The sequence below is a fragment of the Amblyomma americanum genome, chromosome 4 (genome assembly GCF_052857255.1).
Source record: "Amblyomma americanum isolate KBUSLIRL-KWMA chromosome 4, ASM5285725v1, whole genome shotgun sequence".
Classification (NCBI taxonomy): domain Eukaryota; kingdom Metazoa; phylum Arthropoda; class Arachnida; order Ixodida; family Ixodidae; genus Amblyomma; species Amblyomma americanum.
Window position 1 is genome coordinate 73710669 of NC_135500.1, and position 17305 is coordinate 73727973.

At 44.7% G+C, this 17305-nt stretch overlaps 1 protein-coding gene across 1 annotated transcript; it reads left to right on the plus strand.

Moving 5' to 3' along the window:
* The first annotated feature begins 12757 nt into the window (after positions 1–12757).
* LOC144127669 (uncharacterized) lies at positions 12758–16925 on the plus strand. The gene is given in 5 exon segments (XM_077660610.1): positions 12758–12765; positions 12840–13521; positions 13523–14072; positions 15312–15566; positions 16921–16925. Coding segments are annotated over 5 exon segments (1500 nt in total).
* Positions 16926–17305: the final 380 nt, after the last annotated feature.

A 17305-nucleotide genomic window follows, 5' to 3' on the forward strand; every position in this document is an offset into this window, starting at 1 on the left:
ACACCTACAAGACAAATTGAAAACGCCCTTGTAGGTGCCAGTATTGAATCTCACTACACTTCACATACCTGTTGCTGTTCACTGCAATGGCAGGTTTTTCTTTTCTTCAGGCGTTCTTGCACCTCTCCTGCACAATGAAAGCACTTGCATTCATGCCAAACAGATAGTTTCAACACCCCGTCACAAGTGAAAACCCAATAATGATGAAAACAAACCGCAAAATCTGGAGACAAAAAATGCGATTTGTGCAACATGTTAAACTGAGTGTTCACATAATGAATACTTCTCAATTTCTGCCATTACAGATGGCCTTTGTAATCTTCTTTTGCACCCATAAGCAGAGACACTGTACATTCCGCTTGTGTGCAACATAAGAAACAAGCCTGTTTCTAATAAAAAATATCCAAGAAGGCCATGAAAATAACATTTTTTCAAGCCACTAAGTTTTCTGCTTATTTTTTATCCAATTTCATACTGAAATATACATTGTATCGCATACCAATGCACTCAGCAAGACTGCATAACTGGGGTGTATAGCAGGGGAGGTGTGAAAACCGTCCAGGCAAAACTGGCCCTTGAATGCATGAATGACCTGACAAGAAAACAGAGCAGCTTGAGGTCTTCAAACCTTTTTACAAATTAACTATTGCGACTGCGGATTTCACACATCAAAGGGCTTTATTTTTCTTTGAGCTCAGTTCGAGATTAAGCTCACATAGGAGAGAAATCCCTGTACAGCAGAAAAATATGGCCGCTCATTGCGTTGGTAGTGTGCATGATCAGCTGCAATATACTGAATTAACTCTCAAAATGTCTGAACTCAAGTTGCTGTCCTAAAGGATGCCACATTAATCCCAGAGCACTTAACACTGTGCCAACATTTCTTTTCATCTGCTGTACTGTGCTTTTTTTACTTCTGTGCTTAAGTCATCTGCCTATAGAAAAGAAATACCCACATCAAGACTGCATGCAGTTCCCAATTACTTTATTTTAAATATTGCAAGAATTACAGCACAGCATGGGCAATTATTATTCATTTCAGGAGCATTCACTTTATTTAGAGTAAATATAAACATGCTGAAACTGCATCTTTCATGAATGAGAGAGTTCTCTTGCTGACACTCGTCTCCTTTAGGGTACTTGTATGTAAACATAGCAACCCTATCTTTTTAGACAGGTGCGACGAAGAGAAAAACTTTTGTAAAGTTCGAAATCGCAACCTTATACAGAGCGACATTGTCAAATCCCTCAATGGCGAAAGGCGCCACTCGGCTCTTCAAGGTGCTGAGTGTCATGCATTTTATCGAGCAAAATCACCGTCATGCTCTTATACTCACGAATCACCATATCACAAGCCTACATGAGATACCTACATCGCCAACTTAACCAAGTGTGCACACATGCTGTTCATACTTCCAAGCTGCCTCCCCGCTAGCATGGTGCCAGCGCCCTAGATTACAGCTCTTGATTTTGCCCTAGTGACATTCATGTGCAAGCAGGCTACTCCTCTCAATGGTGAATGTACCGCACTTTTCACACCTCCCATTCTAAGCACACCTTAGCATATCTGTTTGACCAGTGGGGTGAATGACTAATTACGACACAGTGCTATTCGTGAAGCTCCAATTCAACAAGGAGTCTTAAGGGCGACCCACATGGAGCATTTTTCTTGAAAAAACTGGCGTCCGGCGGGGCGGCCGTTCGCCGCTGATCAAGCCGGGCTAGATATGTCCACCCGGCAGTCAGCCGCTGGCCGGAAGCGGCCAACGTGGGCTATCAGCGCAGACCAATCAGGGTGCGACCGCGTCCGGCTACCGCCCGCTTCTACAACATGACCGCACCTGCCGAAGCGGCCTCTCGCTTCACCACGAACTCGTCGTTACCGCTACACTGTGCCTCACGTTCACGGCAAAAAGTCGCACGAAGCTCTCGCTTTGTCCGAAGATGCCCGCAGCACAAAATTTTAGCGATGAATTGCGCCAGATTTTCAGAATTCTGGATTTGCAAAGCTGCTAGGCTTAGCCACTACACGTCGGTTGACGTCAGAAAGCGCAAGAGGTTCAAATAGTTTAACTATTTTGGTTCAGTAAAGGGTCACAAAGAATAATTCGTCCTCTTTGTCATCATAGAATCAATAGGTTAATTGTAAATGCACAGCTGTTCTTTTCAGCATTTTACTAAGGATATGGAATCACGCCGTTTCTAAATCCTTGCAGCAGCGGTCTGGCGGCAGCCACCCATTTTCCGCCGCTTGTGGTGCTGCACGGCGGAAGAGCGTTGGCGTTCTGCAGTGCAAGTTCGCTCTATGTGGGTCCCCCTTTAAAAACGTGCAATGAATTAGACCTCAGGCAAAGACAATGCCAGCACCAAACGTGATGCCCGTTTGGAAATGAGGCAAAATAGATGTGTCATGTTATCTTGATTGCATCATCACTGACTGGAAGCCGCCACTTATTCTTCTATGCACTACACACCACCACTCATTCCACTATCCACCTGTACTCATATACTACTCAAAAAGATAAAACGGAATTTCTCACAGCAGATACCGCCACAACGTTTTGAATTTTACCCACCAGAAAGTCAGCAATGAAAATATTATCAAGACCCTGAGGCAAACAACTAAATTTCACAAGGCTCACCACCTCGTTTATGATAGGGCATCTTAGTAAAGCATGCATTGCCCCTGCCTAATGTTCTCTAACAGGCCCAACTACATGCTTGCTAAGAATAGTTGCTATAAACGTGGAACTAACAGCAGCCACGCTGACAAAGAAACACCTCAGCAAACACTGTTGGCACTGATTCTCTCATGCACCAATTTTGTTCTTGAGATGCAAATAGTTATGTGCCTCACCAATTCCTTTTATGACCACTTCTTGCAGGTCATAGTTTCGCTGGCGTTCCTGTGACAGCTTTTTCCTAAGGGACCTAATTTCCAATTGCACGTTTTCTATTTCTTTCTTTTTCGTCCAGTGCCCTCTTATCAATGAGCTCTTCATCTGAAGAAGAGCTTTCTTCAAGAGCAAAGACCAGCTTTTTGTGGCAAGCCTTCTTTTTTTGGGCCTTTTTTGTTTTTGGCTCATAACCTGCTGAAATGAAAAGGAACATATACATCTTATTACTATCATTCTAGAGCACATTCATGGGCGAATTTCCAGTCCCATAAAAAACTAACTTCTAAGAATGAGATAAAATGGAAGAATAACCATAATTATGGTGCTATTCCTTGCTTTCAGCACACATACCATGGGGCCCACTAGAAGTACTTTCCAAACAGCATAACCAACTTGCAAGTAGTCTGCAATTCTCTGACTACAAAAAACAAGAAGTGTTGTCCAACCAACTCTGAGCATCATCCTACGCAAGGCTTTTATGCGAATGAGGTGAAGAAAATTTCTGCGACCATTTTGACTCCACATGGTTGCATCTCGACAAAACAGATAACATTTTAATGCCATAAACTCATTATCAACCAGTGAAGAATTTTTATTTGTGGATGATTTTGCTATTACGAAGCAAATCAACAGGTGATGTAACTATATTTAAACACATAACTGCCTTTTAATGTCACTATTAAAGGGAAACCAGATGGGAACACTAAGTTGTGATAGATTGATAGATTAACATCTCAGGATGATGACAGTCAGAAAATTGCCTTCAAGTGAAGCACCTGTGGTAACACCCCATGCAGATTCAAGAAACTGAAGCTCGTGGCGTGTCCGCTTCGCCAGCAACAATTGGTTGAATGGTTCGACGCACGGCTTTAAGACTATTCTGACATCAGTGCACATCTAACATTGAAATATGAAGAAAGCAGTGTGGCAAGAGCAGTCAGGAATGTGAAATACATTGTAAAAACAGCGCAAACCAGATGATGGACAGAAAGATGAGACACGAATGTCACTACAGAGACTTTCACCTTGCATTCTGTGCATCCACCCTGTGTGCAGCCATGCTGTGAGCATGTTTAGAATGGTATGCTTGAAACAGATTTACAATCTGTTTTGTTTGCCCGGCAGACAGTCAAGGGGTTCAGTTCTCGGTTAAGCCTATGAACTGGCTTCTTTCCGCGCGCTTGCGGCATTCTCAAATTATAAAATGTATTGTTTTCTCCTGTACGGGCATGCTATGAAGGATAAAATCCTCACCATTGAAACGGTGGTACGTATGCATAAACAACCAAACTCGCGAGTCTGCGATGAACCAGCGCCAGAGACCCTCGAATACTTGAAGTAGGCAGTTTCCTGAACATGCTTGGTCAAATCATTATGCTCACTCTCATGAAATGTGGAGAGGTAACATTAAATGAAAAAAAAATAAAGGATGCTGTACTCACTGCCTCATTTGTAGTTAAATACCTCAACCGAGCATTCAGAGAAAGGTCAGCGTGTTTTGGCAGAGCTGAAATGCCAGTCTCGTCTGCACAAGGCCATATGAAATGGCAGGCACCATGCCGGGATAGTGCTGGCAGATAGGCGAGAGCCAGCTGGTAGCCGCCAGAGTCATTTGTAATAATGCGCTCTATATTCCTGCCATACTTAGCTGGCAGACCTGAGTCAACGAGGGTTTTCTTTCCTCACAGTCGTCACTGGATTACTAGCTCTCCCATCCCTCAGAATCGTAAACCAGCTTAGTTTTTTTGAACCTCCACAACAATGCTTTCGGCTTGTTTCCGGCCATCTGAAGTGGCGCCTCCGACTAGCCAAACACCATAATGCTGAATTCTCATTTCGGGGTGCAGTAGTGACATCTGTTATGTGATTTCGCAGACCATTTGAATGCAGGAATATTTTATTTGTGGTTTTCTTGGCAACACAGCAGACTTGCGCACAGAAGAAACTTTGGTAATGTTCCCGAGACACTAACTAACCTGTCTAGCTTAAAGGGGCCATGATATGGTCGTTCTTTATATTGCTGTTTTGTGCTTCAGTAACTAATACAAAAGCTAATGATTCAGTTTCCGAAACTCCTCCCACCGGCAGCGACCGCCATATTGAATGCGCTCGTGACGTCACTAGCGCATAGATGGAGCATCGTCGTCTGCTCTCGTTGCTGCATTGTGCGCAGCGAGGTCTCTTGTCCCTTTATTTCCGCGATCGATCGAAGTAGCCGTCATCTCCCATATATGTGTGACTGCTGCCGCAAAAGCGTTAATAATAGTAACGCAGTTATTCTTCGGTATAGGGTCCGGTTACACTAGGCCGATGCTACGGCGATCGGTTGGCTGGTCGGTATGCAAATGCCATCGCTGACGCACTAGTCTGTCAATCTAGACCGACGACGACGCCAGCAGGACCAACGACCCCGTATCGCAGTAATGTAAAAAGAGTGAACGTAGTAGGAACTGGCAGAGTGTGGTGGGGGCTAGTTGATATGACATATTTTTGTAAACTTAAGAACTTAAAAACTTATTGGACCTGATGCTAGCCACGGCGACATACGCGCGGTGTTCGTGCACGAGCGAAGATGTGCTTTTATTTGGTGCCTGCGCATAGAACCTATCGGCGAGGCAAGCGACATATACAGAAAACGCCGCACGACGGTGCCACTCATCGCCGTCGCCTAGGCTTGTGCGGCCGAGCGAAAGCTTCACACCCGGTGAATAGACGGCCTGAAAGACAGCGCTTGTGTACCTTATCCACATCGAAAAAAGCAAACCGAGCGGCTGCATTTCATAGCTTCACACTTTCTTACTAATCAGTGAGGAACTTTTGCCATAATCTTGAATTTCGGTCGACGGTGGACCGCCGGCCCCTTTCGTGACGAGGCCTAGCGAGTACGCAGGATTCGTGTGTGCGATTTCGGCGATTGCAAAGAGCGAATTCGCGAGTTTTAGCACCTTAAATAGCTGTTGAGCTTAGCTTTGGCTACAGTGCCCTCAAAGCGACGACTGCCTACATCGCAGGGTGCGAGTACAATAAAGGGGAAGTGTCGATATGTGACCCGGTGTTCACAGCATGTGCTGAAGGCAGCCGGCAGCAGCCGTCGGCGTCGACTGTGGACAACAAATCTGGTAGTTTTCATTAATTCAAGTAATGTCCGAACATAGCGGGAAGCGCCGGTCCTATGCGAGGCGTTTCTCAAGCAGGCGATATAGCATCAGCGGTGCTTATTGCAGTGTTATCATAGTGTGTAGACGGGGAAAGCTACAATTTGCGAGCTATACTACGTAATATTTAAGATAAAGAGAGCCCACTTTGAGTTTTATGCCAAGCAGTACTGTTTGCGTACAGCTATGTAAACAATCCCAGCGCGGGGCTACAGTTGTCGTGATCGTCGCATTCCTAGGCCGCAATGCGCACGCTCAGTAAACGCTAAATGATGTACTATCATTTTCAAGCACTCATCTAGACGGCGGCGACCATTCATCGGTGTGGGCAATGAAAACATTCGAGTCACGTAGGGTTTTGCAAGCGGCTTGGTTCCTGCAAAAGGGTTCTATGAGCCGAAGGGAATGTATGTTCAACTTACAAATGCACACATGCAGCGGGAAGTCGTCTCATTCGGCACTTTTCTCTGCTCCTTTCGTGCCTGAAGGTTACTCCAGTGCTACCTTGTGATAGTTTGAGTTTAATTATCAAGCCGATGAATAGCGGACAAGAAACTGGTATCCAGCTACAAAACGACGCGGCTTTCACGGCGCACATCGGCGAAGGCATGCAATGCACTTGTTTATGAGCGTAAATAATAAAGCAGGGGTCCATCGATTTCTATTTCCTCAACAATCAGAAAAGGAGTGCCACGAGCAAGTCTGCTTTCCTAAGGATTTCTCAGCTAGCGTACTAAGCTGACGGCTTCCGAAAAGAAAACACTGAAAATGTATTTTATTTGGATAAGCTCAAAAAAAAAGAAAAGTTTTCGAGCGACCGCCGTCTATGATGTGCATGTAAGCACCTCAACAGCGCGCAGAAGACAACGCGGGGTGCGCATGCCCTTCTAACGTCAGCGATCAGAGGTTGCCAGACCAGCAAGCAGTTCGCAGAAGAAACAGAAAAATTCGTTTTCAAAATATTTGCCGCACAGAATCAACTGAAAGTTGGGGGAATTTTAATTAAACGAGTTGAGAATTGAATGCGATAAGCAGGGTATGCGTGAAAATAGGCTGTCAAGGCCCCTTTAACTTAGTATTCCCATTCAGTGTCTCTTTACAGACAGCTTGTGCACAGTGAGTAATAACTCTATTATTTTCCCTGAATTCTCAAATAATTGCTGGACTTCCAAGTGTAATCAGCAGCAAGAGTTGAACTCACAGATTACTGTTACGTACAAGGTCTTTAATGGTCAAGGATTGATAAAACTGCCAAAGCTAGCATTAGTCCGTCGGCAAGGATTCAAGTTCCCGATTTATTCTTAGGCTACAAATTGACATTATTGTCAGAAAGGCCTGATAAGCCTCCCACCGAGGTTTGACTGGAGCCCATTAGAATAAATTACGAATACTGATCATACACAGGCTGCTTCCTTTCCTTTGCGCATCTCCCCACTCGCTTGTACTTCAATCTTTCAATCCAGAATGGAGCACACAGCTAAAATAGGCAAGCAAATACATAAGATGCACTACGAAATATTCGAAAGCAAAGAACAGAGGAAAGAGCTGCTGCTAATGACACTTTTCCTGATGCAAGGTCGGCTTTGGCCAAACAGTGCCATGCTACAAAGTTGTTTCATTTAATGAAAGTGACTGTTTACTCAATGTGGGAAGCCCCCGGCCAGAGGAAAGCTTTTACCCACTGTATCAACAACAGGTTCCCGGCGTCACTAAGAATTGAATGCCACACTTCCCACATGTGAAGCAGATGCTCCAATAACTTGGCCACTGAAGTATTGCAAATTGACAGACGGATACCTGAACACTTTGCTGAGCAGCTTCATGAGCAGCTTCATAAAACACATGCTTCGGCCACCGGATCCTTCGCTTGTTCAGTTTTTTTGCCAGTTCTTCTGCCGTTGCTGCATTATAGACATCTCAATTAAACATAATACTCATAAAACAATACAACATATGAACAAAGCAGTTACAACTAGCAGAACAATTTTAAATATTATTGTCAGCCATGGATTTATGTAATACATGTTGGAGCAGCTTGCCATTCTATACATGAGTGATGCCAGGTTAATCTCTACCTTGAAGAAATAATTTGTGCCTATTAAGAGCTGTCCAACACCAGAATTGTGCATGCTTGAAGTGGTAATTAACATGACAAAGCTGTGAATATTAATAACGTAGTGCATTTTGCATACAGGTCACAATACGTCTGCACAACAGATAAAGAGTTTTCATGCTGCTGGATGTTGTGCTGATCACAGATCACAACTTTATGTTCTTGACTGCATGCATAGACTGATGAGATACTAAGCCTGATCATTGTGTTCTTAAAACTTCTGCAGGCACAGGCATATAGGAGGTGTTCACGTGACGTCATCCACAAGAGGTTCTAGCATCTGGCGCGGCATTCACCATGTTCACAGTCAAGTTCGCTGCCACTGCAGCCAGCCGCAGCATTGAACTGCTTGCAAGTTAAATGTCGCTCGCGTCTCATAGTAGACAATTTCTGTCTGACGTGGAAACACATTTGACAGAGTGTATACACAGTGGTGCTCAATAAAAAAACGAGCACTTTGACAGGACAAAGAAAGGAGAGGACAGGAAAGGTGCTACATTTAAAACTGAATGAAAATGAACACCGAAAAAACATCCCATCACTAAGCAACAACATGCATGCACAAATCCTCAAAGAATGCAAAAAAAAATGACAATGATAACCTAGCAATCAACCAGTAAAAGAAAATGGAAAAGAGAGAAATAGAAAAAAAAGAGAAAAAGGAGCAAAAGCTCATGAAGGCTGAACCATGAACTGCATGAAACAGAAAATAGTGGACACCCTAAAAAGATTCCACTTGGTGAAAACAAACTTATACGACCGAGGAGGCGTAGGTGTGGTATGCGACGTGCAGGACAGCTGCTGCAAGTTGAATTCACTAATGTCGAGGCTTGTCTTGTGCATGGCTTGAGTTTTCGACAGGTCAAAAAATTAAACCGTACAAATCTCTGAAATAATGCAAATATTTGACAAAAAGACGTGCGTGAGGCTGCAGAGGACTGGAGTGCCACTTTTTGAAGGGGTAAGTAATTTGCAACGTGCCAGCTCAGTTAGCTAGTAGCTAGCTTGTCATCTCTATCTACTGAAAGTTACATGCTAATGCTCAAGCTAGCGGAATCGCTGCACATGGCATTGCTGTGAACCTAGACTCCAGGCCATGTGCATTTGAAGCAGCTTTATGTTGCTACAATCAAAACTGCGAAACATTCTCGCTAGGTCTGCTGTTCATGCTGTGAGCACATTACAGTTTTTGCTTCACTGTTCTGTCACATAAATAAGGCAGGTATTATGCTTTGACTTTCTGCTGACAGCATATGTTAAGCTTCAACAGATTTTGGACTACAGCTGATGGAAATACGATTTTCTGTGCTGCTAAGTTTTGTAATTGGAGCTGGTAATCATGCGCTCTTTATCAATGTTGTGTCCCGTGTGAGTAGCAGACAGGACCAACCGATACAAAAAAGCTTCAAGTCGTGTACATTCTTACGTGTAACGCAGCTTGCTAATTTGGCTCTCTAGTTGCAGTACAAGCTAGGGCGGCTGCCTAAAAGCAACACTAAAAGGCAGTAGTGTGGATTTATGGGCTTGCTCATTAATAGTTTTGAGAAACACAGCAGCGCAGCAGAAGACGAAATGGCGCCCGTGATGTTCGTCTCTGTTCTTTGTGTTTTCATCTTCTGCTGCTCAACAGTGTTTTTCAAGACTGGGAGGCAGTGTGGCTATACCACGGCAAAGAAGAATTCTGCTGCAAAGTTCATGTACATAGAGTATTACACATAGAAAGTGGACGTTGATGCATTTGAAAACGTGCAAAATGTTCGGATCACTAACAGGTGCCTCACGGTATATTTGAAACTGTGCGAACTGGCACAAAACGGCCCCAAACAATGCACGCTAGCCGCAGCGACGTTCGACCGCTTGGTAGCACTGCTTCAGTGAATACCTTCTATAAGGAGTATGCACGAAAGACGGCAGCGTGATGCTATGTGTTGAGCAGCCATCTTGTATTCATTAGCCGATGCCCACTACACTCGCAGCAGCCGCTACAGGAACATGCTGTGCTGATGTGCTACAAGTAGCCTAACTGTTAGCAAAGAGAATGGCTTCACTTTTTACATATTATGCAGTGACACTATCTGAATGTGATAGACGACGTTATGGAGCGAAAACAAAAACAACTGGGATGGACCTTTTCACACTGCAGGCAAGCGTCTGCGTCCAGGACATAGGCTTGTGTCATGCATGTATGACATCCAATAGTTCTTGATGTTAGAAAAAAGCTTCGTTACTCAAAAGCAACTGAAGTTGTGGAAGGCGCTGAGGCCTACAACTTGTAATGAGCGGCTGGGTGCGCGAGCTGTCAGTGAAGGAAGTGTCGGCTGACCTCGTAGTAATGATAAAAAAGGCTAGACGGCTTCTTTTGCACCTTAACATGAGCTGATCGTGCATTTTATTTGCAGATAAATCGTGTGCAAAGACAGAACCAGGCTCTGCTAACTACTGCGTGGGTGGTGGCCAAGAGCGGAGGCGATGTAATCGCTGCACACTGCATCTGCATGACAGGGAATGGCAAAGCCTGTTACCATATTGCTGAATCTTTTTCTTCATCGAGCAAAGCGGGTGTGCGCACCTTAGTGTGTTCTTGCACCGACAGCGCGAACACCTGGCTTCCAGCCCACGTATGAAAAGTAGAAGTCTCATTCGATGCACGCCAATGTCCTGGATGCAGTTGCTTGCCCGCTGTGCGAAAGGGTCCAGCTGTTTGTTTTCTCCTGCCTATCATATTTGGATAGAGTCACTGTGTAATCTCCAGGAACCAAAGCCATTCTGTTTGCAAACAGTTAGGCTACTTGAGCACGTCACTTACACGTATGGGTTCGACATTTCAGATAAAACCAAAATAAACCGATAAAAGTATGCCGATTTCAGTTTTCGAAAAACGTCAGTATTCTCGGCATGCAAGGCACAGATAGCTGGCTGCTGAATGCGAGTTACACTCTGCCAAAGCTGAAATTAAGTAAGCAGGAAGCCAGGGGCATGATGCAACAATGACGTTGATCCCTTTCTCCTTGCCCATGGGGGACGAAATTTCCTCAATGCGTTCTGCATAGCAATGGGTTTGAGACCCCTGCTAGAAGTGAAGGGAGGACAGGAACATAGAATATTTGTTTGTTAGTGCTATCTGACATAGTGCGCTTGTTGTCACAATATGGTTTATGGTTTATCAGGGTTTAACATCCCAAAGTGACTCAGGCCATGTGAGACGCCGTAGTGAAGGGCTCCGGAAATTTCGACCACCTGGGTTCTTTAACGTGCACTGACATCGCACAGCACACGGGCCTCTAGAATTTCGCCTCCATTGAAATTCGACCACCGCGGCCGGGATCGAACCCGCGTCTTTCGGGCCAGCAGCCGAGCGCCATAACCACTCAGCCGCCGCGGCGGCTTGTGTTGTCACAATACGTGCAGTGCGCCCTCCCTGATGTGTTAGCTTGTCCACTCACGCATGTTATATCTATGAGTATCGTAAGTAATCATGGCTCAACACTGTACATTTGTTGATCACGTGTTTTTTCATATGTGTCTAGAGTAGACGAGTACAATAGGCTGACTCAGCAACGTGCGCGGTCGGGTGGGAATGACTACCGGAAAGTTGAAGACGCGCAAGACCTGCAATCAAAGCTGCAACCCGATAGCGACTTGTGATGAAGTGACAAAACCGCTGTCATCATGATTGCTAGCGACAGTCTGTTGGGGGTTTTCTCCAGAAAAATCTCTGCCCGACGAAATTGCGAGGGCAAACAGCCTAGCATTTCCTGGTCTCTCCAGTTCTTGTCACGCCCGCCTGCACTCGCGAGGGGTACCCTCAAAGGCAGCTGTACCGCATGCACTAGCGTCACGCGTGCTGCGATAGTTTATAAATTTGCACACCTCCTACAAGCGTAGCAACGCGACTGCTTTCCGGATTTCTTAGTGTGGACAAAAATACTGTTGTCACTTACCAGCCAGTTCTTCTATGTCGCCAGGATAATAATCTTCATCACCGCCATGCGGAGCGTCTTTGTCCCGCCAGTAGACCAACTTGTTTTTCGCCAAGTCCTTTGTGGATTTTGGGCAATAATCTTTAATTAGGCTGACTGGCACGACGGCCTTTTCACCGTCTTTTTACAGCACGTATGCGAGCAACGGCTCCATAATAAAAAAAATATTTTTGTAGGCCAACAAAGCAGCGCAGCTAGGAACCCCAAAAAATTGCAGCTAATACCTAACACAGCTACGAAAGCTAGAAGCTTTGGATACTTTTGGCTTGTTATGGCCATGCTTTGAAAAGGCAATTTTTTCTAGCGCGCACGCGGAGCATATTTTAATGAATACTTATAAACTTTACAGTTCTTTTTTGGGTAGAACAAAGCCGACTGCAGGTACCCAGTGGACTTCAAATTGCTACAGTGCTTTGCACAGCGCATTTCGCGGTTGTATCCGGAGGGCGAAAGTCAAGACAATCAAGACTTCAAGAGTCAAGACCGGTCAAGACCGATAGAGCAGTGGTCACTTTGTTGTCACCTTTTGCTGCCATTTTGTTCAATTTCTCTCATTATAGTTTGGTATTTTTTGCCTGTCTGTTTCATTTAGTTTTTCTTAGACTACTATAGATGGGGATGTGACCAAGAAACGACGGAAGCGTTATTTCTACAAAGACGAACCGTTTGTTGTCCCGAAGACCACATTTTACAGGAGGCAGCAAGAAGTGCGGCTTCACGCTCAGCATTGTGCCTCATCAACGTCAACTGCCTCAGCTGCCAACGACGGAGATGTCAACGGCGGAGACGTTGTGGGCGATTTGCTGAACCTTCCAAGTGGCGAGCAACCAGCAGCATTACAAGCGGCGCAGCCAGCCTCGTTTACTTTGAGTGCCCACGATGAGCAGGCAGGCGGCAGCTCGTATGCCGATGACGAAGATTTGTTCCAAACAGACGACTTTGACCGGCTTGGCGAAACACCCGAAGACAGCAGTTCTATGTCGGGAGAAACCGAAAACGACGACGGCGAATGTGAGTTTCTGGCATCGGACTTTGCCGAGCTTGAGGCAGCAATACTTCCGGGCTCCACAACGACAAAGGCAGCCGCGATCATAATGATAATGGCGTTTGTCGTCACTTATGGCCTCACTTGGGAGGCCCTGAATGATCTGCTGCGCCTCATAGATGGTCTGTTTGGCTTTAAAGGTGATGTACTTCTTCGGTCAAAGTTTGTGTTCCGAAAGCTTTGGTCGTCGCGCAAGGAAAGGCTGGTGAAACGGTTTTTCTATTGTGACACCTGTGGCAGTGTGCTTGTGTCAGTGCCCGGAATGTCATCAATGAGGTGCCTGGACTGCGAGGTTAGCACGGAACTTTGTGTTCTAAAAGCTAGGGGACATTTTTTTCATCATGTTAGATATGAAATAACAGATGAAATGTTTGCTTGCAAAATCAAATGCTGCATTGTTTAAAAGACTTGTGAACTTAAAGGCAGTCATTCAGCAAGGAGGAGCCGCACTGTTGCAGGACATCACAAGTGGATCTATGGCCGAGGAGTTGAGGAAGAGCGGCAAAATTGGCTGGATGGATCTTACCATCACTATCAACACAGATGGAAGCCCCGTATTCAAGTCATCGTCATCATATGTGTGGCCAATCCAGTTTTTGATTAACGAGCTGCCACCTTGCGACAGGCTAAAGAACTGCTTCTTAGGTGGGCTGTGGTTCGGCCAGCACCCGTACATGAGAACCTTCTTAACCAAATTTGTTGAAGAGATCAATCAGTTTGGCAAGATTACTTGGAAGGCAGGTCATACATTGCTGTCATCAGGACTTCATGTACTATGCTGCTGCGTGGATGCGCCAGCCCGAGCATCTGTGATCAACGTGGTCCAGTTTAATGGTCTCTTCGGCTGCCCTTGGTGCTACAATTGTGCCGAGTTTCACGAAGGTATGGTTGATCAAATTTGTCATTGCATCTAGCTGAACACTTGTGCATGTATGTTAACTTAGTGGATATGCTTAATAATTTCATATCTTAATTTTGAACAGCTTATAAGATTGCAAAGGATGTCAGCACGTTTTATATGCTCTAAATACCGCCGCACTGATTCAGTCACAGCAATGCTAAAAGAGTGTCAGTTAGAATCACTAGAAGTAAGAAGAACAAAGCAGAAATTGAAACTTTTTTTCTGATAATGAATGATAAAGTCAAAGTTAATAAACATCACTATGTTACACCTCCCCTGAAGCGTTGCCCTCGGAAAAATCACAGTAAGGTATTACAACCTATTATTACACGTACTGATGTCTATCGCTACTCCTTTTTTCCCGATGCTGTAGAAATTTGGAATCAACTACCAAGTGACGTTGTGGACCAAACAGTTGTAGAAAAATTTGTGATAGGTGTGAACGCGTTCCTGGAAGATTGCTGTGCAAATCTGTAATTCTGTGCATTTGAGTGTTTCTTTTTTTTTGCGAAGAGAATTGCACTTGTGTCTATATATGTTTCCCTCCCTGTAATGACCCTCATGCAGAGGGTTAACAGTATGAATAAATAAATAAAAAAAAAATTTAGGGTGTTCTGTCTGAGCTAGCTATGACCAAAAAATGGATAAGTTGAAGCGGTGTTCAAATACTGCTAAGGAAAAACGTTGCATTTGCAGCGGTCAGTTTGTATCGAAGTTGTCAGTGCACTTTATGAAAGCTCTGGCTGCTGCAAAAATTGCCATTAGAAACATGTGATATAGATGATGTGCCACACTTATTCGTGACAGCAGATGTGAGGTGCAAAGCATTGAAGGCGGGCCTAAAATTCCCCATCTAGACACATGATGCGAATGTCACGTGAGAGACTTATACCGAGCAAGAGAACTGTCATAAGCAAAAGTAAGGGCTTTCAGTCTGCATTCCAAACCAAGCTGCACTGTATACATGTGGGTGCTACCTGACGAAGTGCTCCTAGTGTCAAGATTGGCACACTGGGCTGTTTTCAACAATATGAACGTTTCGTCAGGCAGCGCCAGCATGCAGCGTGGCATATGGTTCGCACCATGGACCGTTGGATCGATTACTTTTGCTCATAATAGTTTAGTGCATAAAACAAATGCAGGCATTGCTTAATTCCTGTAGATTCTGCTTTCTGCAGGCAAATAATCGAGCATGCACACTATTTCTCTCCTTTCAACAGGGGCCCAAAGGTACATGAGTGTTACAGTCGGTGAGGAGCGGACCCCAGGGGAGATGTCGAAAGACATGGAGTTTGCGGAGATCAAAGATGCTGTGAATGGGCTTAAAGGGCAGTCACCACTGAATCACCTGAAACACTTTAACATTGTGTTTGGCCACACAGTGGAGTATATGCATTGTGTGCTCATTGGGGTCACGAAATGCCTTACTGACCAGTGGTTTGATTCAGCAAACTCTCAGCAACCGTTCTACATTGGTAAGTAGTGGAGAAAGTAAAAAGGCTACAGTTCTACACATTATAGCGCTAAGTAACCTTAAAAAATTTTCTAATACTCTGTACTACATCACCCGACAGTGGAAAAGTGTGCGTGTGGTTAGTATAGTCCGGCATGGCTCGGCACAGGGCTTTAAATAAATGTTTATAACCAAGTCATGATGTGGCACTCCCTTTCATTGCGAGGAGCTGGAAAGACCAAAAGAATGCTGACCATTGCAAGAGTCAGTGGGGAACTATACATGACCAGAAAGGATTAATTAACCGTTGCCGTTTAGTTCAGCTGCTGACATGATGGAGCTTAGCTCTGATGTTCAAGTTGCAATGCTCATTCAGCTGGCTCCTAAAACAAGGTGTGGTCCTGCTATCAAAATTAGACATGAAAAATAACTAACTTACGAAAAAGCACTAAGGGACTTATGAGCATGAGGAGGTTCATAGTTTTAAAACATAAGAAAGAACAGTCTGGCATGCTTGAGTGCCCAGAAAGTTGGGCATTTGTGCAGCTCAAAAAAAGGAACCTGGGTATGATTTGCATGAAAGCCACGCAGTGCCACTGAACGCCAGTAGAGGTTCATATTGCATTGGTTGTAAGCAATCACCAACAGCTTGCAGAATGCAACTTTGGCGAAAAGTTCAATTTCTTAGCATCTTGTTCATATCACTTGAAGTTTAATGCTGCACCTTCTAATTTAAACATTTCAGGCTGCCTGCAAAAACAGCAGTGCAATTAATTTCTCTATCGGATATTGCATTCCATAAACATCAAAATTGGCTTTTGAGAAAAGGAAATGGCGCAGAAACTATGGGAGTGAAAGAAAGGAAGAAAGAGGGCTCCTTGTGTAGGGCTGGGGAATAATTTCGACCACCTGGGGATCTTTAACGTGCACTGATGTCGCACAACACACGGGCGCGTTTTTGCATTTCACCTCCATCGATGCGAAACGTGGCCGCCGTGGTTGGATTCGAACATGGGAACTCCGGCTCAGTAGCCGAGCACGCTAACCACTGAGACACCACGGTGGGTCTCCATAAGCTTATGACAGTGGATCCAGAAAAAATTCATTTATAGAGCTTGAATTATGTCAAAACAAAGTGGTGTCATAATTTTCACCTTGAAATGGTGAGCTGTGCGACATAACATCTTGGTATGTTGTGCCATGCTGGAACGTAACCTAATCCAACGCCTTTCATGTTGGTTCACTTATATTCTAATTCTGCCTCACAACAGCCAGTGCCATCTTCTCAGCCAGTTTGTGTGAATTTGTTTTGCAGCATGTGAAGACAAAGGCAGAGATTTTTTGCTCTGTTACCCTTCTCAATGTTTTCTATGCAGCGTAAGTGCCTGACGTCATTTCAGTGCCCTTTTTTTACATGATGTCCTGCTGTTATGTTGAGATGTAATGCTTAAAAGGGCCCACAAAATTTGTGCATGCAGCTTCAGCTGCTATGGTTAGAAACCTGCTTTTTAGACTAGAACAGTGAACAGTGATAAGCCATTGCCCTTGTTACGTGCACACCAGCGCCAAGTGCACAACATTTTTATTTGTGCAGGGTGCCCCGTAACCATGGCCAAAGTGGACAGAAGGCTGCTGGCAATAAAGCCACCTCATTCATTCACTCGTCTGCCACGTTCGCTCAAGGACAAGTGCCACTGGAAAGCCAGCGAATGGCGGCATTGGTTGCTTTTTTATGCCCTGCCCTGCTGCTTGGGCATACTA